This window comes from Sylvia atricapilla, chromosome 1 (genome assembly GCF_009819655.1).
Source record: "Sylvia atricapilla isolate bSylAtr1 chromosome 1, bSylAtr1.pri, whole genome shotgun sequence".
Classification (NCBI taxonomy): domain Eukaryota; kingdom Metazoa; phylum Chordata; class Aves; order Passeriformes; family Sylviidae; genus Sylvia; species Sylvia atricapilla.
The window spans coordinates 145,035,132-145,060,307 of NC_089140.1; the positions used below are offsets into that span (position 1 = coordinate 145,035,132).

The 25,176-nt window shown below is 39.1% G+C and overlaps 1 protein-coding gene across 1 annotated transcript in view; it reads left to right on the forward strand.

Annotated features, from left to right (window-relative positions):
- TG (thyroglobulin) overlaps positions 1–25,176 on the forward strand; it is a 143,812-nt gene that overhangs the window by 40,335 nt on the left and 78,301 nt on the right. The window contains exons 21-33 of the mRNA XM_066316925.1: positions 921–1,040; positions 2,733–2,848; positions 3,490–3,598; positions 4,770–4,967; positions 6,952–7,119; positions 7,629–7,694; positions 8,380–8,460; positions 10,540–10,677; positions 11,801–11,977; positions 12,919–13,030; positions 13,541–13,620; positions 15,129–15,272; positions 17,747–17,812. Coding sequence (XP_066173022.1) covers positions 921–1,040; positions 2,733–2,848; positions 3,490–3,598; positions 4,770–4,967; positions 6,952–7,119; positions 7,629–7,694; positions 8,380–8,460; positions 10,540–10,677; positions 11,801–11,977; positions 12,919–13,030; positions 13,541–13,620; positions 15,129–15,272; positions 17,747–17,812 — 1,575 coding nt within the window. The remainder of the gene's footprint in view (positions 1–920; positions 1,041–2,732; positions 2,849–3,489; positions 3,599–4,769; positions 4,968–6,951; positions 7,120–7,628; positions 7,695–8,379; positions 8,461–10,539; positions 10,678–11,800; positions 11,978–12,918; positions 13,031–13,540; positions 13,621–15,128; positions 15,273–17,746; positions 17,813–25,176) is intronic.

Consider the following 25,176-nt stretch of genomic DNA (forward strand, 5'->3'; position numbering starts at 1 on the left):
TTAACCACAGAATGGCTTGGGTTGGAAGGGATCTTAAAGATCCTTTAGTTCCAACCCCCTGCCATGGGCAGGGATAATGTGCTGTGCTCCCTCAAATGAACTGGTGCCTCAACCTGTGGGCACTGCTTGGTCATACAGGTAGGAGCAACCTCAGCAGGGTGGTGGTGGCACTGTGTCCTCTCACCAGTCTGTACTCCTCCTCAGGGCACAGACAGAGCCAAGCCCTCTGGAGCCTGGATTAGATTCCTTCCCCCATTTAGAGGCGTTTGGAGTTTGCATCTCTAGACCCCATAAGCTTTTCCCAGTGTGTGGACTGTGCTGCTTGTCAGAGTCCTCACACACAGGTGAGAGGGTCCAGTGCACAGGGAGCAGATAAAAGGGTTTGGTCAGTAGAGTGACAGTCAGGTATTAAAAGTGGAATGGAGGATAATAAAGCAGCATGTAGGACATACTACCTTGGATATAGCCTTGCGCCTGAAGTCAGTGGAAATCAGGCTGTTGTATTTCTGGATTTCCTGTCTAACCAAGTGCTGTTGGAGCTGGCTTTTATTTTTGTGATTGATATGTAGAAAGCTGGTTCCCCCTTTGACTCAATAGTTGGTTCAGTGCCATGAACAAATAATGAGAGATGGCAGGTCTGCTGCTGGAAGAGAAGCCTCACTGGAGAGTAAAATCCCAGCCCACTCCTGGCTAACTGGTTTTTAAAACATCTTGTGATACTTTTTATTTCAAAGCAGAAATTCTACCCTCACGCCAGCTGTCTCCTGCATTATCTGTGAGGTTATGGTACATCGTTTAATGAGCAAACCTCTCTCCCCACAGAATTCTTCAAGCTTAATTTCTACCTAAAGTCTTTGTCTGTTTGCAGCATGGGAACTGATAATACTACTTATTTGGGGGGTTTTGTTGTCTTTTTTTAGTGCTCAGAAAATTTGAAAGAGTTCCTGCCTCCAACCTGATATATGGATCAGAAGCTCAAATTCTTCAGTCTCAGTCATTTGGGGAAGACCTGAAAAGTGCATATTTTCAGTGCATTTCAGGTGAGAAAACTGAGAAAAGCTGTAGAGATGACACTAACAATTGTGGAAAATAATAATATTTTCATATAATGAGTTTGTAGTTAAGTTCCTGGATGAACCATATGTTCTGCAGAAATTCACTGCAAGATATTTACAACTTTTGGTGACCTTGGTGCAGCGAAGAGACTGATGTTTCTTTCAGAAAGAAGTCTTCTGACTTCACATGCTACTTCAGACAAGTCATCTGATTTAAAAGCCGGTTGATGTAGTTTGCAATAGGAATGAGAACTGAGATTTAAACCAGGAAACATTGATCAGACTGTGCAGATGTGCAGACAAAAGAAGGATTAGGTGTTCAGGACAGATGAAAAGCAAGCTTTTACCTCTTCACAAATTACCCAATCGGCGCATGAAATAGGAATAATCATCCTTGCTTGCATCAGAAGGGTATTAGAAGGAGTTCAGAGATATTCCTCTGCCAAGTCTTGCAGTTTATATACTATATTGCATCTGGTTTAAGTTGGTTCAGAATCATCTAAAACCCAGAGGAATCACCACACTGCTTTCAGGGTGCTTTGAGTCAGTCTCACCTTTTGTCTCCTAAAGCTCAGGCTGTGAAAGGAGGCAGAGGGATATGTTCAAAGTAAAAACTCCCTGGTGGTAATAACATAGATGTCCTGTTTTTAAGGTATAAATATAAGGTATATATTTTGGTATAAAATTCTGATAAATCTGTGGCTTTGTGTCACATGCCACGGTCTAGTTGGAGCTATCAGCTCTCATGCTGAGAACTGAATATGTGAAGCCTTTCATTGCTAGAATGATTTTCCTGCACGAGCTCATCCTGGCTGTATACTGTAAGATTTCTTGCACCTTCCCCTGAAAATGGAGACCTTCAAAAGCAAGACACTGAACTGAGAGAGCCTGAGAACAAACCTGGGGGGGGAAATCATGCCCCTTTGCCAATCCATCTGATTCCACCTCTCTCATGGCTGTATTTTCTTTATAAGTTATATAAATGGAAGCTGAAGTTCTCATTGAGGGGTGAGGGTTAATCCTTCCCACCCCAAGTCTCTGTAAGGTCAGATAGCTCAGCTTGCATTTCAGCTGGTGTTTTGATCTGAGCTGGTTGATTTTATACTAAAGGTTTGGAAAGTGTTTCACCTGGGCTAGGAGCAGGGCAGTGGGAGTAAGTTAATGGTGAGTGTTTAAGGGCAGAAGAATCTTCAGCCACTCCTGATTCTGGAGGGGATGGCTGTTTCTTCCTTACAGTGGCCAGGGGATTGCTGCAGAGGCAGCCAGCATGATTGAAGAATTTGTTGTTTCTCTCCTTCCTATCACTCTGATACTTGTCACAACCTCTTTGCCATGGGGTTACTGTATCAGCAGATGTGATGTGCTGGCAAAGTGGTTTTTGAGAGTCCTGCCTCGGGCAAAATTTTCCAGCAGACTTGAAATATTTGGGTGTGTGGTGAGACCTGTCTCAGCTGTTTATATAATCAGGTGATGAACAACTTTCTGCATTAATTTAATTCAATTTAAAATCCTCAACTCTCTACTAAAATAGTTGAGTATTAAAGTTCATTTGGCTCATTAAATTCATGTCTGATAGACATATGGAAATCTACAAAGCGGTAGTAAGCAGTGGAATTTGTAGCAGCCATTTTGTGTGTGAAGTGCTAGGAAACCTAAAATTTCTTTCCTGTTGTTCAGGCTGTGAGAAGGAAGATGCCTGTGGCTTTGCAGCTGTAACTCCTGCTAGTACTGGAGTGCTCTGTGAATTATACAGTGCTGCTGAAGCCAACTTCAACTGCACCACCTCTGGATTGGTAAGAATGATCATATTTAAAACTAGATGTTTATCCTCGTGCGGTGTTTTCAATGTAAATAGAAAAGATCACAGAAGAAAGGCAGGCTCTTACCTCACCCCTTGGATGTTGCTCATGACTTTGGCAGTAACAAATCTCTGCAAGTTGGTAAAGAAGCTACACTCAGATGTTTCCAAAAATGACATTTGAATATCTCAGTGTTTGGTTGGAACATCACACAGCACTGTTGTCCCTAAAACAGACTGAGCACCTGCAGATAGGCTATCAGGTTGGTTTTAAAAGAGGGTTAATCTGGGTAATCCAAATTAAAGTAGCCAGGCTGGTAATAAGGTCACCTGAAACAATCATCTTTTCTGAGTCCCTTCCTCTAGCCCAGGGTTTGAACTGTATGCTCTTTATCACTATACTGTTTTCCTATTCACTACTTTAAACAGCAATGTGGCATTGAGGGGCTGAGATCTCAGTTTGATAGTATAAAAATTGTCTATATAACAAAGAATAAAAAATGTCCACATGAAGTTGTGCTGTGATAACCTGTTTGTTGCTCATTGTCCCCATGAGTTTCTTAATAAAGAAAATGTATTTTAGGAGAGTAAATCCATTAGGTTGCATTTATTTTGCTTGTCTGTTTTCTGTCTCAGGTGCAAGGTGTCTTGGAGAACCCTGCTGCCACTAGCATCAGTGGCCTCATCTGCTTGCTTCATGTCAGGAACCCAGAGGGAGATGCACTGATGGTCTATTTGAAGAGAGGTACCTAAATCTGACTCACTCACCTAAATCTGACTCTGTGTCCAAGCTGGTAGTTACTTCTGTAGAGGATCATGACTAAACGTGGGGAGCATCTTTGTTTAAGAAGACACAGTGCTTTAAAGAGCTCAACATTTAGTGACAGTCCTTCAGACAGAAGCTTCAACTAATCTTTCTTTCACATCATTCCTAGAAATTAATAATACTTTGGAAGTAATTTTGATGATTTTTCCCAGCAACTAGTCCCATAAAACCTCAATATCTATCCAATGTATTTTCCTATGTTGTTGTGACTTCTCTTTACTAAGCAGTTTGTTATTTGTGTACATAAGGCATTATTAATGACTAGCCTGTACATAGTTTAAGTTCACTTTACTTTTGATTATGAATTGTTCTAGTAGTATACCAGCCAAGAAGTAAACTGTTCTCCATGAATCCCAAAACATTTCAGCTGAATTAACGAAGCATGAGACAAATTTTATTTTTTTGTTTATTTATTCATGGCCTGAGTGTGGCTGATTAGCACCACAATCCATCGTGTCGTGCTTTAAGTGTCATGCCAAACTGGAAGCAAGATAACCAAATGCTGCAGGGTTTGAATCAAAACTCTCTGCTCTTACCATGTTCTTTGTACTTCTGTCCAAATCTCTGAGTCACTATTTATTAACATTAATAAAAAAAAAGAGATCTCAGTCTCACCTGAAAGTAAGTCAAGTCCCCTGAGCTTGTTGTGTTTGGTATAATCTTGTTAATACCAGACCTATTCTAGTTTTCTAGATCCAAAATTCTTTGAATCATACTGTCGTAGTTAGCAGAAGCCTTAATTGCAGATCCATTTATGCTGGCCAAATGACACATTTTACTTTTTAAACGAGATAAATTTGTTTCATTTTTATCTAGGAGTTGCTAACAGTGTAACTGAGTGCTTGAAGGTGGAATATTACCAGACAGATCAGTTTAGGAGCTCTTTGCTGGCAGTGCATTATAACCAGCTACTCAGTAATAATGGCACCATATCACTTGATGATCTTATCTTGCTTCTGAAACTCAAAGTCCAGAAAAGGACTTTTAAAACTGATTTTGATCCTAAAACTTTCAACCAGCTGCAGTCTGCAGGGAATTCAGAAACATTCCTTGAGCTCCCTTGAGCTCCTTTCCTTTTCTGTCTACCCAGGACAGGAATTCAGCTCCTCTGGGCTCAAGGCCTATGAGAGGACCAGCTTCCAGAACGTTCTGTCTGGCGTGTACCGCTCCATGGTGCTCCCAGCAGCCAGCACATCCCGGACTGATGCTCAGCTGCTCTGCAGACAGGAGTGCAGCAGGGACTCCTGCTGTGATGGATTCATCCTGAGCCAGCTCCTGCTGGATGGAGGTACTGTCTGACTGCACAGAAAAGAGTTCTGCAGTGGGAAATGAATGCTAAATGAGTGGAAGTCATTGTTGGACACAGTACACCCACCTTTGCATCATACCTCTGTGAGCAGCCTGTCTCTACATCACTGACATTTCTTTTAGTGTTGTGGAGGTTTGAGTAATGCCCAAGACTTGGTCTGGAGCAGTAAAAACCTGATGTAGCAACCTGCTCTTGGAACAAGTGGGACATTTTGAAGGGGTAAGCCTGACAGAGTTCCAGCAGTGTTTGGGCAATGTTCATGGGAACATGGTGTGACTCTTGGAGCTGTACTGTGCAGGGCCAAGAATTGGACTCAGTGATTCTTGTGAGTCTCTTCCAACTCTGCCTATTCTGTGTGTGTGTGACATCTCCATCTGGATAAGATAAATTGTCCTGAAAACACCTCTGTCCATACATAGCACAGCTTGGCTGCTAAAAGTTGATGTCTCTCAGCTGATGCAGGAACTAAGAAGGTGCCTCCAGACAGAGTTCTTGTGGTGCAGATGAAAATCAGCTTCCTTTTAAGAGCAGGAAAAAAGGATACTGAACAGAATTATGTTATAATATTGCATGCAGAAATGATAAAATCTCCCAGGTCTGGATGTCTATCCAGGAGAGCAAGTGGTAATGGGATGGATGGAGTCTGGCAGAGGTGGTACTTTGGCACAAACAGATTTTTGCCAACAGGTTCAAGCACTTTATGCAAGTGCTTATTTTTTGCAGTTTAGTTTCAAGCTTAGATGGTATTGATTTTCCCCTTGGAGATGCATTTCCTGTAGGAAATGTGGAGTTTTTAATGACATGCCTCAAGGATTTAGAGACAAGCTCTATCAACAGCCAAGAGTTGGACTTGATGATTCTTGTGTATCTCGTCCAACTCAGGATATTCTATGATTTTGTGAAATCCAGGCATGTGCTAGTGGCTGCTATGTGACAAGGACCTCTCCAGTTTGGAGTGGAAACTGATCCTAGATTTAAGAAAATATGTGAAAATCTGTCACAAATTATCTGTGAAAGTTGTCAAGAAAATACTTCCAGAAAATTATTCTCTGGTGTTTTGTTTTTTGTTTTGTTTTTCCTATCACAATATTCTAGATGATCTTGTATAGTCCATTTCTCTATACATTTACCATCAAATTTTGGGTTCTCTCTACTTGTGAGTGTAGAAGTTGAATATCTGTTTGGTTAGGGTGACTATTTTGATCAATTCTACAGCTAAATGGCATTACTTGGACTGGAATTTTGCTTAAAAAAAAAAGAAAAAAGAAGGAAAAGGTAGCATATTCAATATCTCGTGTACCCAGTCCCTAAAAACAAACTAGAGAGGGCATTGTAAAACCTTAGAAGTGCTTGGGCTGTGACACCAAGTGCAAAGAAAGAGCTGAGTATTGTTTAGAATTTATGGTAACAGATTGATGCCAGAACATTTGGCCTTCAACACTCTGGTCTCCCAACTCACATCACAGGGCTGGGGGAGACTCAGGGTTGGTTTAACTGAAATCAGGCATCAGTTCAGGAAACCATTGCAGTAAAATTATATAAGTGGGGTTTTTTTGGTTCAGAACCTGAGATTTTAAGGCCATCAAAGGATTGGATGTGTCTCTGTGGTGCTGTGAAGTGCTGAGAACATTGTTGGGTATTATTAAATAACAGTAATATTTTATTAGGTGATAACAGTATGTGCATGAAATCACTGAAAAACGGGCTACAAGTGTTTAGTTTGGGTATGAGTAGCTAACCTCAGCACTCAAATTTGAACAGATGATTCTAATTTGCTTATTTGGGTGGGTTTTTTTTTTTTTTTTTTTGTTTTTGTTTTTGTTTTTGTTTTGTTTTTTTGTAACAATACTGAAGGGTCTCTCTCTCAGTGACACAGGTTCAGTTGGCACTTAAAGTATTGGATGGCTTGGGTAGGTGCAGAGCATTAGTGCAGTGATGCAGCTGTGTCTTTTCCTGCCCCTAGGTACCATTCTGTGCAGTTTGCTGAGCTCCCCAGACGTGCTGATCTGCAATGCCAAAGGCTGGAGTCCAGCACCAACCTCAGCCATGGGTGGGGTGTGTAATGGTGTGAGCTATGATGAGAAGCAGAAGAGGTTTTCCTTTACCCTGGGAGGACAAGTGTTCAGTGGAAGTATGTCAGTGAATTGCCTCAATTTACATTTAGTTGTTGTATAGACTCTGTCTTATTTACCAGCATGCTCTTGTACTCTAATGCTTTTTTCAAGTAAATCCATATCACAAGAGAATAAGAATTCTCTGACTGGATGCGCAGCTAGATGGATTTGACCACATGAACATTAATGAAAGTTGAGACTGTGTTAAATGTATCACTCTGTAATACTTGCACCATTTAATTCAGGCAGATCCAAGCCAATAATCTGGAAGGAAGGTAAAGTCTGGAGCAAAGATAAAAAGGGAGATGCCCAGACCTACATGGTGAAAGCAATGATAAGAAATTGAGTAAAGTTTGGCACTCTGGACCCAGACCAGCACTGTGACACCTGGGACCTTTTTCCTTAGACTTTTATATTGTAATGAAGGTGATGCATAGTTTAGTGATGTGTTTTCTATGCAATTTCTGAGTATTTAAAAAATATGTTAGTTAAACAGCTGTTCTAACAGATTTATTTTCTTTATTAGCTTCTCAGTTAATGGAAGTGGCAGAAAGAAATTTCACTACCTTCCAGGAAATTTACCTGTGGAGAGGTAAGTTATCGCACAGAATTTCTTACAAAAACTTATGACGAGCTGTAGGGTGTGGCAGATGTCTATTCTATAATGGAAATGCCATTGTCACTTCATTTCATGCTATCCAAATTAAGACACAACTCAGAAGCCTATTTTGGCAGTGATGTGTAATCTGGAGTAATTCTTCTACTACCAGTTTAATGAAATTTGGGTAAATTCTTGTGTCTGAGAACATATTTTATAACTTTTAATATCCTGAAAATGATATCATGAAGACATCTATCATTGTCCAAGTACCATAATAATTAGGCACTTTATGTCTAATTACATGGGTTGTGTTATTAGCAGGATAATTATTTTTTTCTATCTGAATCTCACCATGTACGTGGCAGGGCCTGCACAAATGATTTGTAAAAATGCTTTATAGGTGCACAAAGCCTTCAGAGTGCTGAATACAGAGTGACTGTGGATATGGCATTTAATTTTGTCATCCATACAATGCATTTTAGTTTAGGTGTTTCCCAGACCTATACAGAGATGGTTTTACTCATTCTTGATTCAATGTTTTGAGGAACTACCAAAGGAATTTTCCTATGTGATGCACTTTATATATTTGTTCAGTTTTGGTAACTGAGGATTATCTTGTCTTGTGAAAGAAAGATAAAGGCAATTACTGTGCTCTCTGATTCCTATTTCGTTCCAGACTCTGATATGGTCACTCGGGTGAAAACCTCTTTGTGTGAGGCTGCTGCTTCGAAGACAAAGGATGATCTCATGTTGTCAGGTATTAGAGCAATAGGAGACAGAGCAGGCAACAGAAGAGAGCAGAGAGGGGTGCAGAATTTAACCAGAAAACATAATCTATGCCATATATATTTTCATTATGGTATAAGTATTGTAAAGGCCGGAGGATTTCTCTCAAGTAGGATGTCTGACACAGGTTTTGAGAAAGATGTTCAAAATGTAGGCCTGGCTTTATGATTCTTACCTTGCCAGGCCTGACTGGAAATGAAAGTGTAAAAATGTTCAGTGTGAAACTTGTTCTTTCAGACTTACTGAGCTGAAGAGGCACAGGTAATATTATTTGACTGAGAAAAAAAAAATCACATAAACCCAGGAATGAAATCCTTGGCCTGGGCATCTTTACTGCTACTGACAGTATGATCGAAACTATGGGCTGTAGAGAAAACCCAGGATGAAACTGCAATCACATGTGTTTCTTCCATGCATGATGACAGGGAGGGACCTGAGAACTTCTCTTAGCTCCTTTGTTATTCCTAGGTTGGGTCTTTGTTATATGAAGTCATGGAAAGTTTGAAAATAATTTGTAGGAAGTTACTGGAGTTCATTTAGGCCTTCAGCTCCTTAATCCTAAAAGAAAGTGAGCAGTAGAGTTTGCTGAGAACACCTTGATTCATTTTTAATGAATTATAATCTTTGCCGAAGAGTCTTGATGAATGTCTGAGCACATGATTTAATCCTAAAAGGAAGTGAATTGCTGATTTTGCTTATGGAATCTGAAAGGAAAGTAAACTAAACTAATTAAAAAACTAAAAATGCCCATTTACCTAGCAGAGCTCCTATACAGTTAGAGATATTTTAAAGTCTAGACTTAAAAAGGGAGACAAAAAAATGCAACTATTATGGTGGTTGAAATTATCTTGCATTTACCTGCCAAGGCATGAGTGCAGCCCTCAGGGTTCTTCATTTACCTTGCTGGGCCTGATGATATCATTAAAACCTGCAGTTATGCAAGGAATGCAGATTTTTACCTCCATCCCTAAATATTAGTCTTGACACCAGCTGTTTAAGAGAAACTGAAGGGTGAAGTTATGACTTGAGAGGTAACAGGAATTATAGGTTACCTTTTTTAGGAAGTCATGAATACATCTGGGAAAATGTCTACAGACCTATTATGACTTGATAATAATTTGTAAAACACAGGGTAACATATCTTTTTTGGTTTCTGGTAGAAAATTCAAAGCTACAGTGCATTTTCAGCATGTCAGTAGGTGCTTTAGCACTTCAACAGCAATCATCAGCATGTCTTCTTTACTTCTCCTTGTTTTCATTATTTGCTGATTATTTCACTGCATGTAAGATTAAGCAACACAATGTCTCACAGTGTTAGAACTGGGGATGAGACCTGCTGATGACATTTGATAAATAAGAAAGTGTTTGTGAAGAAATTTGTAAGAGGTCAGTGAAGAGTTTTTGAGTCTTTTAATACTGAACCCTCATTTAAGGAGGTAAATTTGGAAATAAGAAAATATCTGTGATTGATTGTTTCAGAGGGAGCTCAAGAGATATAAATCATTGCATATATGTCCAAAGATCACAGGGAGGTGACAGAAACGAGGTATTTAATGTGGTCTCTGGGAGCATAAATTCAGAGAAATGAGCTTAAATGACTGAAATAGGTATTAAACTTGTCAAGAAAACTTTTAAGACTAAGAGGTGTAAAAACTTACCAAAGGAATATAAGGAAACTGCTGTATTTTGAATTAAGAAAACTACATAAATTAAGGAATTGTAAGCATCCTCCGAATCCTCATACTTCACTGTTAGGATATTGTGTTGCATGACAGAGTAGAGCAAACACTCTAATTTCTAGGAGCAGGAATTTTCATCTAGTTTTTGGATGCTGGAAATAGTCTGGCAGTGTTATTTTGTGCAGTGCCCACAGGAGAGTCACTGTGGGTGGACAATTCCGTTATTAAAAGCAGGCTTTGGTGTATTCTAGCCCTACAAAATGATTGCAGCTGTTTTACTGTGAAGGGCAGAATTTTATATATAAATAAATATAATTCATTCCAGATCAGAGTTAATTTTTTGTGGGATTCTTTGTTTGTTTGTATCTCAGATTCCACAAAGGATCTTTTCTACCTAATGGACAGCAGCCAGATACAAAGTGACCAGAACTCTTCTCTCCCTTACCAGCAGTATTGGGTCTTCAGGCAGAAGTACTCAGCTGAGGAAGCTCTGCTTTGGTGTCTCACACGTAAGGCATCATGACACTGTTATTCTGTAGGGAACAGCAACTAACTAAAATCTTTTAATAGGTATAATAATGATGAGTAGAAACTTTAGACTTTGAAATATTTTTTTGTAGACAACTCCTAAAGTTTTCATGGAAATTGCCGATGGGGCCACCTGTTTCTTCCTTACAGCCTTTGCCTGCCATGGCAGAAAGGGTGCCCATAATTCACTATCAGGGTGCCCCTGTCCTGGCCAAGAGAAATCCAAGGTACAACTTGGGCAATGCCCTGCTGTACCACTCCAAATAGAGAGATGGCATACTGGTAAAAGAAGGTAAAATGCAGATTTGAGTTAATGGTAAATTACATTTTAATGCAGTAAATGGAGAAGAGTTTCTAGCTCTACCAGGAAGTCAGAACTGAGAGTACTAAACAGTGCACAAATATCACTATAAGAGGTCAGTAGAGCTATTCCTGTTTAAAAATAAGCATTGACACACATGTTTACAGAAGCCATTGCCATGAGAATTAAGAAATGGGTTTGACAGCATTGATTATTTTCTGAAGGTGCTTTCTTACCCTGGGACAAAATTCAGAACAAATTGCTACAAGCAAATGTCTTGAACAGCTGATTCTGGGAAAGTTGTGTTTCATTTTGTGTGATGCTTGAATGCTTCAGAAATATATTTTGTAAAAACTTATTGAGACATTGTAGACTTTTTTCCTTTTTCTTTGTTAGAGACCACAACTGATGCAGAGTTCTCTTATGATTATAAAATTTGTATGTCAGATTTACTAAAAAATAAAGAGATCTTTATGAATTAAAATATTAAAGAGAGACTAATACACTGGAGTAATGCTTGTCACAGCCAGGGAATTTATTTTCCCAATTAGCTGTGCTGTACCTCCTTTACTGTTCTCTCCAGGTAAACCTGCTCTTCAGTGCCACTAGAGCCAGAATGTGCCCCTCTTTCTCTTGCACTTTTAATTAATCAAAATTAATTAATTTGCACGATTACTAGGATAATATTGAAATTCTTACTTTTAGTTGTTTGCTGATGGTTAGCTTTGCTCTGAAAACATAAGGAGGAGCAGAGAGGGAAAGGAACCCTCATGTGGGTAACTGTTCATGACTTTGCTTCCTAGGTTGTGCCCAAAAGGAAGATTTTTGTCGAATGGCAGATCTGCAAAATGCCACAGACAAATACTTCGTGTGTACCCTCTACCCAGAGGCACAGATTTGTGACAGCAGCATTGACCAAATACCAGGAAACTGTGCAACTGTGCTACCCTGGCAACCACAGACACTGTACCATAAAATAGGCAAGTTTTGGTATTTGGATGTGTAATGTCTGCTCTAACCCTGGTAATCCCTGCCAGTGTTTTGGCTCTTGATCCTGAGATAAAAAGTCTGCACGTATAAATGAGTCTTGGGATGTGATGGTGCAAGGGCAGGTCAGGCTGTCTGGGATATGATTTTTCATTTTTAGTTCAGAATGGAAAATATTAACCATGAATTTCACTCTTTCCACCTCAGCCATTCCCAAGTCAGAGAGGCTAAATGGATCTCAAATTTTTATATCAGTTTTTAGCCCTTTTTAAAATATGGGTGAAATAGAAATGACATTGGAATGTCTCAATCTACCATTAAAATTTCTATGGCAGTTAAATGAGTGTAATTTTTAGGTTTTCAAATTATTTTTTAGCAAATGCAGAACTATAGATGTGAATTTTAATCTTTACTCTTTGAATACTTGGGAAGTTCAATGTTTTTCTCATAGGGAGCATGTAAGGAAGGTGGACAAACAAGTCTATTTTCATTGTACAGGAACATGTAATTTTACTGTGACAAATGTAAAGGTCCACTGAACTGAGCTATTCAATCATGTCATTTTGGGGAGCCCAAAGGACAGCATGGGCTGAATAATGCATGAGCACACTGAATTCTTCCAATCTGGAGCTGTATCCTAGTTTAAGGCCTTGTGGAAGAAGTAGCATCAATACAGGTCTCAGAAACAAAAGGCCTGGCTGGAAGTCTTTCCTTGGTGATGTAATATAAGCTTTCAGAGCCTTCACTTGGTGAATTTTTATTCATCTTCAGGCTTAACAATGAAAATTTTTCTGTGATAACATAAAATTATCTTTTAATCAACCGTAGCTCAGCATAAAGTGTAGAATGGACTCTACCATTTGATTACTTAACCAGTATTTGTATACGACAAAGTTAAACATTTTTCCAATTTTGTTTTTCTCTTTCCTTCTAGTCACTCTTAAAACTTCTGTGAAGAGCTTCTACAGACGTGTACCGTTCCAGAAAGTCACAGAAATCTCAGTGAGGAATAAGACAGACATGAGCAGAAAAGCTGTTTCAGATGGGTAGGACATGAAAGTTCCTTTGTTCTCCCTGGGATTTTAACCATGTCTGGAATTCCATGTCTGCTGTTTTATCCTGATAAAGGAAATCAGAAGTATTGATCCAAGAATTACATTGTTTGAGAGTATTTAATAAAGAAAAGATAACATATGGTTTAAAGGAGATTTATAATTGGATTATAAATAATAATTGACATAATTATTAATTATAGGCAAGAAAATTGTTACTTAGAATGCTACCAATTACTAGTTGGCCAGTTAAATCTCTTAGCAGTGGTACACCAAATCAATTTAGGCTGATATTTTTAATGCAGAAATCAAAATTATCATATAAATTAATAGATGTGGTCTGGTAGGTGTATACTAATCAAGCATAATTTCATCTACATATGGAAAATGTATGGAAGTGTGTACATATACTGGATCTTCAGAATTATTGTGAAAGGCATCTCTACATGTTCTCAGTGTCTAATATGTCTAATGATACCATGGATAATGTTTTTCCTTTCCTAGGTTTTTTGAGTGTGAGCGTTGGTGTGATGCTGACCCCTGTTGCACAGGATTTGGCTTTTTAAATGACTCCCAGCTGTCAGGTATTTCCCCCAAGGTTTTATTTTTAAAATAACTTCAGTCTTTCTTCATTATCCAAATTTTACCCCTCTTTTGCTCTGAAGTGCACTTTAAAAGTCCTTTCAGGTCTTATGCACCTCTCCTCAGCACCTTTTTGAGTAATCGTAACCATTTCTAGGACTTCAGCCCAATGACACATTTCAGAAATTATTACGAAAACTTAATGAGAATGAGTCCTTAACAGGCTGCAGTTCCATCAGCATAAAATTCAAACTGATAAAACTCCATTTTTTTCTCATTCATCAACCTCTCTTCAAAAGTGTTGCTTGACTTCTTTTAGTGACTTCTCCCCTTTTATGTTGTTGCATTTTTTAAAGTCTAAAGGACTCTGAAACCTAAATATTACTGAAATTAGGTACATGCAAGTGTGTAATGTCTGTGGATTCTCTGGGGCAGTTTGGTCTTTAGGCTTTCTTGGTTGTCTGATCTTTTCTGCTCCGAAATTTTAGTCTTCTGCTTGAGGAGGAAAGTCTTCAGCTGGTGTTTAAAATTGGATACCACCCAGCTCAAACTCAGTGAAATAGATTTTAATATGTTATTAACAATTCAGATTTAGGTCACTGAAAGGTGTATCATTGTTTTTGGTGAAGTCATGTGCTAACCAACTCTCCCTGAGGTCATTAGGATGTGCTGTTTTTATAATGCATTTTGGAATTTGAAACACTTCTGAAATACATATTTTTAATTCCTTTTTTTGTTGAGCGGACAAAATTTTCACTGGTCAAAAATTGTTAGCTTAAAAAATTTATCCAGTGTAGTTTAGATGAGAATTAATGTGCAAATAAAAAGTAGTTGACAATTTTCATACCTCCTTATGATCATATGAAATTTGAAGTCTTAACTGAATATGACTTTGAGTTTCTTTAAAAACTTCTAAAATAAATAGAAAAAAAATTAAGGCACTCAACATGCAAAATGGTCACATTTTTAGTTTATCTGATTAATATTTAATATCTATGACATTTCAGACATCCAGTCTTGGCGCTCATATATTCAAGAGAGCTTTCAGTAGTGATTTTCACATGAGCTGAAATCTTCAAGGAAACTGTGTTTCAAACCCTTCATATTTTTCAGGAACAAAATTATTTACACTAGGGCTTTGAAAGAATTTCTATCTTGATGTAAGTACGGGACATGTTTCAACATACAGGCAGATTTTTAATTACATTAACATGAAAGGGCTGCTTGCTCAAGGAGCCCTGACCTATGCTCAGTGAAATTGTCTGTGACTTTGGATTAGGATGGATTTTAATGGTGGTTCCCACCTTTACTCACAATGAATTCGATGGCATTTTTCAGCACTAGTTTCAATCACTAGGCTCATTTCAGGTACTTCCTTCCTTTGATTTCTAGGTCAGTGTAATTTGATTTAACACTCAGTCAAACCATACTGTGCTCTTTTTCCTCACAACACTATCTAGAAAAGGAAAATTGTACTCCTTTTTTCTATAACCATGTGCATCCTTGGCAGGTGGAAAAATTGTGTGTGTGACTCTGAACAGCCTTGGAATCCAGACGTGTGCTGAGGAAACAAGAAGTGCTTGGCACATTTCAAATTGCAGTTCACCAGATGCTGAAATCAAAATACACCCATTTGGCTGGTATGAAAAGCCTGGTAAGTGGTGCAGGAGACATGAGCTTTCTAATGGGTTTCTGCACATCAAAGTTTATTATTTAGCTTCAGTGTATAAAAATTCCAGCTTCCAGCTGTATGACCCATTTGCAAGGACCACAAATAGACAAGGCAAACAAGTATGTGCAAAACAAAGGAAGGTGCAATTTAATATCCATTTTAATAAAAAAGGAATGGCAATACCTCCAAGATGTAGAATTTAGTTTCTTAGTTTCTATCAGAAACTGGTGGCCAATGTCAGCATTCAAATATATTTTGCCTCACTGTGCAGTCAGAAAATCATTCTTTGTTTCTCACTCCTGCGCTTATGGTTTTGTCATCCGTCTGGATACATAACCTCAAAAGTTTTGGGTTTGCTCCAGAATTTAAAATTCACTTTTGGTTGTTTTGGTAAAGAAAGGATCAAGCCCAAATTCCAAAGTAGACCTGTATTTTTCAAGTAGTAAGAAGCCATCAGGTGTTTGAGCAGTTATGAGATGTGGTTTTTTCTCAGGAGGAATCAAAACCACTCCTAGTCAAGATGGATTTTATTTTCTGTGGAGAAACAAAAGCTTCATTGCTTTGTTGAAAACTTTAAATAGATTTTGCCATTTGTCACACTCCTTTTGGGCAGGTCTAGTTCTATTTTGTTAAGCTCTGATTCCACAAAACTGAAAGAATAAGGAAAACAATTGCCTGCCTGAGTTTGTCTCCCTTTATGAGAGGACAGCCTGTTTCTTGGTCACACAGACACGATTCCAGAGCAGACAGCCTCCATGAGGCAGATCTGGTGATGTTTATAACTATTAATTTTTTTTAATAAGGAGTGCTTTTTTCTGCTCTTATACTCCCTTACTTCTTGCAGAGTAGAGAAGGGATGACAGCCAAAAGGAGAGGAGGGACAAAGCATGGATATATATTGTCTATGGAATGTGATAGAAAGATCATCCAGTTAAAGCTGGATCAGATTTTGTGGCAATATCTTATTGTAATTTTATTGTATTTTACAATGTTGAGAAATAAAACCTTCATTCACACTCCAAGTGTCTGAAATATAAACTCAATGTTGATCTTTTCAAGTCTTTCACTGTCCCTATGCCCACAGAACCATCCACGTCCTCTTGTGGGGCAGCCCTTATTAAGGGGCAGAGACAGCATGGAAACATTATGGAGGCTAGAAAGGAGTGGGCTTAGGGTCTAGCACTGAGAGGAAGGGGAAAACACCCTGATAAAGCAATGGCAGTGTCCTGAGGCAGGGAGAGTTGAGATGCAGACAGGGGTAAAAGTAAAGAAGAGAAGAAAGGCGGAGCAAAGAGGGAATAGCAGAGGTGTAGATACACTTCCATTTCTTAGGATTGTTTTCCCCTTGTTGGCAAATAACCAACAAAAAACAAAGGCTGTTTCTCATGTGACAGACAGAGGGATGATGAAGAGGAGCCTGGGGTGTATGCAAAGTAGGGAATGTTAAGAGAGGCAGTGACATTTCCTTACGCATCAAGGGAGCTACAGATGTGTTTTGACCATAACACACAGCAAGGCACAGATGTTTATGCAAATGGAGATATTTACAGACAAAAATTTGTATCGGTTGTGCTGATGTGTTGAAGGTCTGGGGAACCAGGAAAAAGATCAGAAAGGCTCAGAGGCTGAAAAGGAAAATGAGTAAAATCTGAAGGAGTGATTTTACTGTAGGCAGTGGGATGTTAGCATGATACAGAGTCTCTGGCTGTATTCCACAGTCTTGTTTGAGGGAGGGACTTCTGTCTCTGTCTTTCATAATAGGCTAATTGATGTGTGAGCTGTTTGGTGCACAGCTCTGCTCATGAGCAATTTGATTTTGTATAGTCAGAGCTGCAGCTCAGTCAAAAAGGGATGTAAAGTAGCATTTCAAAGAGTTTTGGATGGGTCAGTCCTTCACTGCTGTGAATGGGAAAACTTCTGAGTTTGTATAAAAATCTATTGGTTACATGAATAGGAAATACATACTGGAAGAAGTTAACAAAAATTTTGCTCTGTCTTCATCTTTGGTAGGGATGGACATTTAATACATCTTAGTGGAGAAGTTATAACTGGTTTGACTAGCCAAAGTGTTTTACGAAATGTGAATGCACAGGGGTAACTTCATTTTTATTATTTGTTGGAAGCAGAGAGAATCTTGTGTCTCTCCTGGTGCAGAAACCCAAATACAGAGAGGGGCATAGAAAAAACCACAGAAATACTGAAATGAGTTGTTCGTAACTGCATCTCAAAAAGCATTTCCAGAAATGTTTATACATACAGAAATTTAGGGAAATACAGTTTCGTGTACAAGCTCAAAAGGGTTAGATAATAAAGCAGCCTTACATCCTTTCTCTTGGTGGGGAGAAGATGCAACATCCAGATCAGAGAAATAATGCGGGAAATACTGAAGATCAATTGCATTTTAAACCTTCAAGTATTATTGTTTTCAATTGTGTTGGATTTTTTTCCGCTTTTAGCTGACTTGAAGAGCACCATTCCCAACCTGTGTCCACCTGTTAGTTTACGTCTCAGACCAGAAAATGGTAAGTGTATTTATGAATTGAACAAAAACAAAAACCAAACAAACCATTCCCTCCCCCCCCCTAAAAAAAAGAGCAGTAAAATCCCTCTATCCTCTATTTCACACATACTGCTGAAAGATAGCTCTATAACAAAAGTGCCCCCCATGAAGTTACTCATTTAGGTCTTTACTCATTTTCATTAATTGTGTATAATTTAAATGAAATAACTGTCATGTCCACAGTGCTGACCTAATTTCCCACACACACTGCCACATGAGGTCACTGAGACAAAATATTTGGCAGGACTGATGAAAAAAAATATTTATGAGCGTGGATGTCACATCACTTTCCAGATACAATGAATCTTGTGGTACTCTCATGCGTTATTTTAGAATTGGGTGGATCTTCTTAGGAAATGAAACTTAACTGATGGTTTTCAGGGCTTTGTGTCTACTGTCCCCTAAAAATATATGCAAACTGTCAGTAGCTACAGGCTTCCCTGAAATGTCCTTTCCAGAAATATGCTGCATGGCTGTGAAATGCTGTATGTAACAGAAAGGAAGAGGGTGGACGGGTTATTAGAAAATTCAATTTAACCCTCCAGTTACACTGAAATTGAGAAGTTGCTTCCATCTCTGCCTTTGATTTTCTGTTTGATCTGAACAAATATTTAATCTGATTGAATCTATTTTTCTTTAAATCATATGCAACTGAGCATGTAGGAGACTTGATATTTGCAAAGAATTTTCAGTACTCAGGTCAGAATTTATTATGATCTATCTTATCATATCCATATGATGACACCAGTCATAATAAGTTTGGTCTATTTTTTAGTAGAATTTATTACTAAAAATGCTTTTAAAATGTTCATTCTAATGTAATAGAAGGTAACTCCTACCTTTCTAGGTAAGCAGAAATAATTTTTGTGTGTTACACTTTGAGGAGGTGGTGGGATAGGCCTTGTGTGTAGATTGGGCTATTCAACTCCTTTTCAAACTGTTTTTCCCATGGAATGTGGAAAACTTCACTAAAGCTTTCTTCCTCCCAGAGTGAAGCTTGGTAGTAATTTTGTAATTTTCCTTTTATGCTTTTCTTGCTTTTTTAAATCTAGGAAAACAGTGATCTAAGCAGCACTTAAGAAAATCAGGAAATTAGGTCTTTCTGCTGTGTGCTTTTGACTCTAAAGGCTGCGCAGAACAGTAGCTCCAGCAAGCCAGGTGCTCATCTTTTGTGACAACCCTGATCTATCACACCCATTTCCAGGGCATCTTTCCAAATGCAGAGCAACTAGGGACATCTCTGGTTTGCAGAGATCTGGCTAGGGAACCCAAGCAAACAGAGCTTCCCACAAGGATGCAGGATTCTGGGTTAGAGTGGTTTTCCTGGGGACTGATAATGTTTAGGAGAAGTCACTTAATTACTAAGCATAACAAGGCTGGAAGTCAAATTAGCACCAGTTTCCTGGACACTTTGGGGCCCTGACACCACTGGAGCACATTCAAAATGCAACTGGACACCATCTGTCCTTATGTTCTGTCTCATTTCGATAGTAAAAGTACCAGACTGGTTATTTAGGTCAGATTGTTATCTGGGCTCTGTTGTCAGAGGCTTTAGAAAAATTTCAAACACATTGTTTCCAAACACTTTATGACTGCATGTTGTATTAATATGTGCTATAGAAGACTAATTGTTTTAGACTTGGGCTAGCATTTACTGAATTTTGTACATTGTGGCAGTGCTTGTTCATGGAGATAAAAAATTACTGTGGCTGCTCTGTGGTAGCCAGATGGTGAGTGTGAGAAAATGTCACTATTTAAAGGGCAATGCTATGAGTATGTGTGTGTGTGTGTGTGTGTTAATGTAAGCATATCTATACATATAAAAAATATAAAATTTTCCATCAAAAGATCAGAAAAATACTTAGATTTGCATACTTTGCCAGAAGGCTCTGCAAAATCGTGACGGTAATGTTATGTCCAATATAGAGCCTGAGTTAACTGGAGCTCTATTAAGGCCTACATTTAATTGAAAGTTAGTGCACTGACTGCCTCATTTCCTAGTCAGACAGTTTGCAATGCTCAGGACAGAGTGCCCAGTACTTTGCTTCCTCCAAATTGCAGTCAGGATGCTGCTCCATTCAAAATCTGTGGTGTTTGCAGCCTCAACGTTTTGTGAAGAAACCCAGATGAGCAGACTTGTTTTCAGCCTGGAGGGAAGCAGATGCTTTGCTTGTTTTACTCCTTGTTCTTCTCAATAGAGAGGATGGAGGCTTAGTGGGACCATAAATAAAACAACATAAGATCTCATCAGGAAGCCTTTTCACAAGTACATGGATAGCAAAAGGAAGGGTAGCGAAAATGTGGGGCTGAATGGGGCAGGAGACCTGATGACAAAGATGGAAAAGGACAAGGTGCCTTCTTCTCCTCAGTGTTTCCTGGCAAGTTCAGCCTTCAGGATATTCAGACCTGGGGGAAGACTGCAGCCAGGAAAAGAGGAGGAGGATCAGGGTCCTTGGAGAAGGAGGGTCAGGATCAGGGACTCCTTAGAGAAGGAGGATCAGGGTCAGGGACCAAGGTGGACATATAAATCCAGGAATGCAGAGGGAGCTGGTTAATGTAATTCTGAGGCCACTCTCAAATACCCTTGAAGGTGATGGGGGAGATATTTATTTTCCTTCTATTCCCTGGTCTGGGCTTTTGAAGAAGTTCATCAGCAGTAATCGCCATAAAATGTCTAGACCTTTGAATCTGCAATGGCAAAAGTAATTTTCAGGAGCAACTTCTTTTCATGTGTTGTCATAAAGCAGCCTGGAGCCACTAGGGAGATGCAGGAAAAGACCCTTCCCTATGTAAGGCCAATCCTGAGAGAGGCACAGCAAAAGGAGAGGGTCAGGATTCTTCCTGTTCTTTGTCTTATACCAGAATGTTCATCCAGCAGCCCATTGCAGCCCTGTGATTTCTTTCAAAAGCCTGAGGCTCTAGTGAGCTTTTCCCAAATTATTCCCCCTACAAACAACACTGCTGTGTGTTTCTAACATTCACTAGATACCCCATTATCCTGTGAAAAAGGGAGATCAGTGCTCTGTAATGCCTGTAGCCCTGTGCCTCCTGTCTAGCAGGAGGGAGGTGAACTGCACAGTGTCTTTTACCTGAATTCTCACTGATTTGTTGTTGCTTCAGCAGGTTTTGCCTACTTGCAAAAGCCTTTCTGCTATAAGTCTCCAAGTCATCTCATCTCCAGGCTGTGGTGTGTTTAACTGAATGTATGGTTTTCATCTTTATCTGAATGAACACTTCCATTTACTTCTGTACTTCTATTGCATGGAGCAGAGCATGCTCCTGTCCTGCTGGTCTATTCCACATAGTTTCTGTGATCTGAGAAGTGATGCTTGGAAAACTGATAGCCTGAACTGGCTGGGAAAGTCCAACTTGTTACATTGGGAGCATTTTTTCCCCTGTAGAAGTTCATGTGCTGTGATGACACTGAGTATGGAACCATCTGTGGGGAGTTTTAGGTATGATCTGTGACCTTTAACAATGGGAGAACAGAGGTTATTTTAAGACTGCCCATGCTGAAAATGCTCATATGTGAGTCTTGGTTTACTTAGGCTGGTATTTAAATAACAACTCTGCTCTGTTGTGTGAACATGGTGGATAGTCTTACAAACCAAAAACAGCCAGGTCTCATAATTAGGTTTGAGGTGGAACTTCCTGCAGCTAGCTGTAAGCTAGGAGAGATAAGAAAATGGGGTTCTTAATGATATAATTTTGTATTTTTATTTTCCAAATATGCGACACTGTTATTCAAACAGTTCATGCACAAGGGTTTGAGTTTTGGACATTTTTATGTGCTTGCAAGTTAATCTGAAAGAAGCAAAACAATCCATGAGACATATGTGAACTCATAGAAGGAATACTTGTGCTTAAAGCAGACTGGAGAGCCTGAAAATACTCCTGTGTGTGTGGGAGGAGCAACCCTGATGACTTTTGACTGTGTTATGAGATCTATTAATTATATACAGTAATTATCTAAACTTTAATGAATATTTTTGTCTTCAGTTCTAACTAGAACATGTCTATGTAATATTTGACTGTTGAGAGGCAGTGGCTCATACAGGGTGGTTCCTGCATGGGCCTGTGGGTTTCAAGCAGATCATGTGAGCTCTGTTCCCACTCCGTGTAAATTGAGTAATTGAGAAGCCACTGAGGCATGTGGATGTGACGATCTGTGAGGCCTTTCCTGTTCCTGCCTCCTGTGATCCCCTAATGATTTATAGCCATTGCCTTGAGGCAGGGACTGAGCAGAGCAGTGGCCACAGGATATTCCAACATGGGAATAAATTTCCCATCGGGCTATGTCCGCACATGAGGCACTTCTATTCTCAAGAGAGATGCTGATGGTAGTACAAGTGCTGATGTAGCTGACTTTGGTGATTAATAGGATCATTTATCTTCCTGTTTTCCCACAATGTTGAGTATTTTTCAGGGATATCCTTGGTGTGAAACAAAGACAGCCTTGTTTATCCATTTTTGGGAACGGATTTACCATGCTCCCACACAACAAATTTGATCTCCGACATGGAATTACTCTATCTTTGGTCTTAAGTTTGATTTTTATTGTTTGTAAATATGAAGATTTTAACCTTTTGAAAACAGCTTGTTTTAAACCTGGATAAATACCTAGTACATTTTTAATATCACCTTACTATATCATTTGCTATAATTGGCACCCCTAAATGAGCCAGAAAGCTTGTATTTAACAGGAGCATAGCAAGATTGGTCCCTGCTAAAGGCCAGAAATACACAGTTGTTATTTTTGAGACTTGTCTGAGGTGTGATTACAGTTATTATGCAGCAGTTTAAAGAAAATCACTCTTTTTGAACTATACAAATCTCAATGGATCAACAAAGAAGTAGTTATATTTTAAGATTATATTTTCTGCAGGTCCACACTGAGTTGATGATTTGTTGGCTTTGAAGACTGTTGGTATACAGACAGGTTAGCAGTCTGTTGAAAAAAGCCTCTGAAAACAAGGAATATAAAGCACTGAGTTTAGTCTGTAAGCATGTTTTGAGTTTGAGTGAGGGATATTAAATATGGCTCACAGATTTCAGAATTAAGATCAGAATTTGTCTTTCAAACATAAATCAGGCATACTAAGCCCAGAGGCCTGATTTTTGTACCTCCTCAACCTCATATTGACTTCCTCAACTTCACAAGTTTTTTTTTTAATTTAGCTAGTTATTTTAATGCACTTCCGAATCTCTGTTTCTTTATATCAAGTGTTAAATTTCGCAAACTCATAATTTGATGCCTCTTTTCTTCCACTGAAGTCAGTGATGAAACTTTTGTTGACTTTATGACAAGGATTTTATCATTTCATTGCCTGTAAAAGTGGGAGGCTGAACTCTGTGTCTCCAGGAAATCTATTCCAGTCTTGTGATCTTGTGACTGGAGTGGGAACAGAGTAAGGCCAGCATGACTCTTTTTGCAAATCCAGTCTTAAACCTACCCAAACAGGAACATCTGGAAGAGAGAGGCTCTGTACATGGGACATCTATAATTTTGCAAAAAGAGTTACAAGGATGGCTGGATTCAGAGGGCTGTAATTATCCAATGAAAGCCTTTGCCAAAATGTGGGTTGGAAGGTCAGCACTTAACCTATATATAAATCAGAAATGTTTTCCAGCCCATCAGGTGCACTGTGCATTGCCAGTAGCACAGGGCCAGTCTGTAGCTCTGCCTCGTGAGAGCAGTTTCCAGATGAGGCAAGTTTAGATCAGCTGTGGAAAGTTGTGTTTTGCTCACGGAATGAAGTGGGTGTGCATGGCTGTGAGCGTTGCTGGCTCTGCTTTCAGAAGGGAAGAACCAACTAATATTCCAAATCTCTTTAGCAGCTCACTGTTGGCTGTCAGTGTCCACAGTGGTGCCATGCATGGCTCTGGGTTAAAGAGTTTTGCTCTGTTTTTAAGATAAGCATTAAAGTTTCTGCATCTCTCTGCATCTGGGGTTAGCTGGGCAGAAAAAGGGAAAAGGAGAAAACTGGGAGTCTCAGCATTTAAATCTGACCTGAGATCATGAATGCTTTGTCCGGGATGGAGGATGAAAAGTAAAGAAAAACAACCCAAACCCCAGCCCAACCCAAAGAACCTCCCATGCGAGAGGTGGCAAGGGTCACTTCTGTGAGATCTGGGGCAATGAATAATCAGTTTAGATAGGAATGTATGAGCTGTGGATGTTTGCAGCATGAGTGCTCACACTTCTATGCTTAGCATGGGCTGCAAAGTGCCCAGTGTGCCTCATATGTATATAAAATGTATGCTCCTGACTTGACTCTATCCCACATAAAGGGATAAAATAAATTTTCTACGTCTACATTAGAAATTTATCTTGTGAAATAGCTATAGGAGGCAAAATGCAAGTGTCAGATGTTTAAATCCAAAAAGTTTGGTTTTGTGGATTCCTTTTGAATTTCCTTCCTGAGAGAGCAAGGACTCCTCTGAATGTTTGGTCTGTGGGAAGTGGAGGCAAATGAAGATGATGAGACTTGTCCGAGGTTACTTGGTGAGTCAGGGAAGCTATGGAAAGACAGTCTGGGGAAATATTTTCCAAAAGCACTGGTGCACCCAGACTTTTTGTGTTACAGTGGAATCCAGACAAGGCTCTTTTCGGAAAGAACCATGGCTGGTAATTTGAAGTTTTGTGTTTGAACCTAGAGAGACTTTTCTTGTTCCAGTAGTAGGACCTCAGTTGCTGGTACTGTAGACAGCACAGGATGGCAATATTGCTCTTAGGTAAAAACAAACTTTGAGGCATGCTGATAAAAAAAAATCTATTTTTGTTCTTCAGAAAAAAAGAACAAACCACAGACTGAAAACATAAATTGGTAAGATTCAGCCTGGAAAAGAAAGACCTAGGGATCTAGTAATGCAGGCAGAAAAATCTCTGGAGAGAATGTAATGGTTTATTCTCCATCCCTTAAAATTGATATCTATTTTTAAGTATCTTTCTAAATAAGTGCCACAAACTCTCACCCTAGATGTAGAGGCTGAAGTTTTCAAATATAGGTCATGCAACAGCTCATGATGGATGAGAGAAACCATTGACAATATAAAAAATAAAAATTTCCACATGACTAAAACCACTCTGTTCCTCTAAAATAATTGAATAGTCAATCCTTGAAGGTAAGAAGAAAGCCAGTGCAGTGAGTGTGTTACACAAGCCATGACTGCAGGGTCACTGCTCCTAATTCAGATCTCCTCTGAATAGCACTGGTGATGACTTGTGGTGTTAACATAAAACAGTGCAACACCAAATTAATTTCTACTTAGCTGGTGTGTCAACACCAGACTTTGAAGCTGATTGTATGGACCTCAGACTTCAGC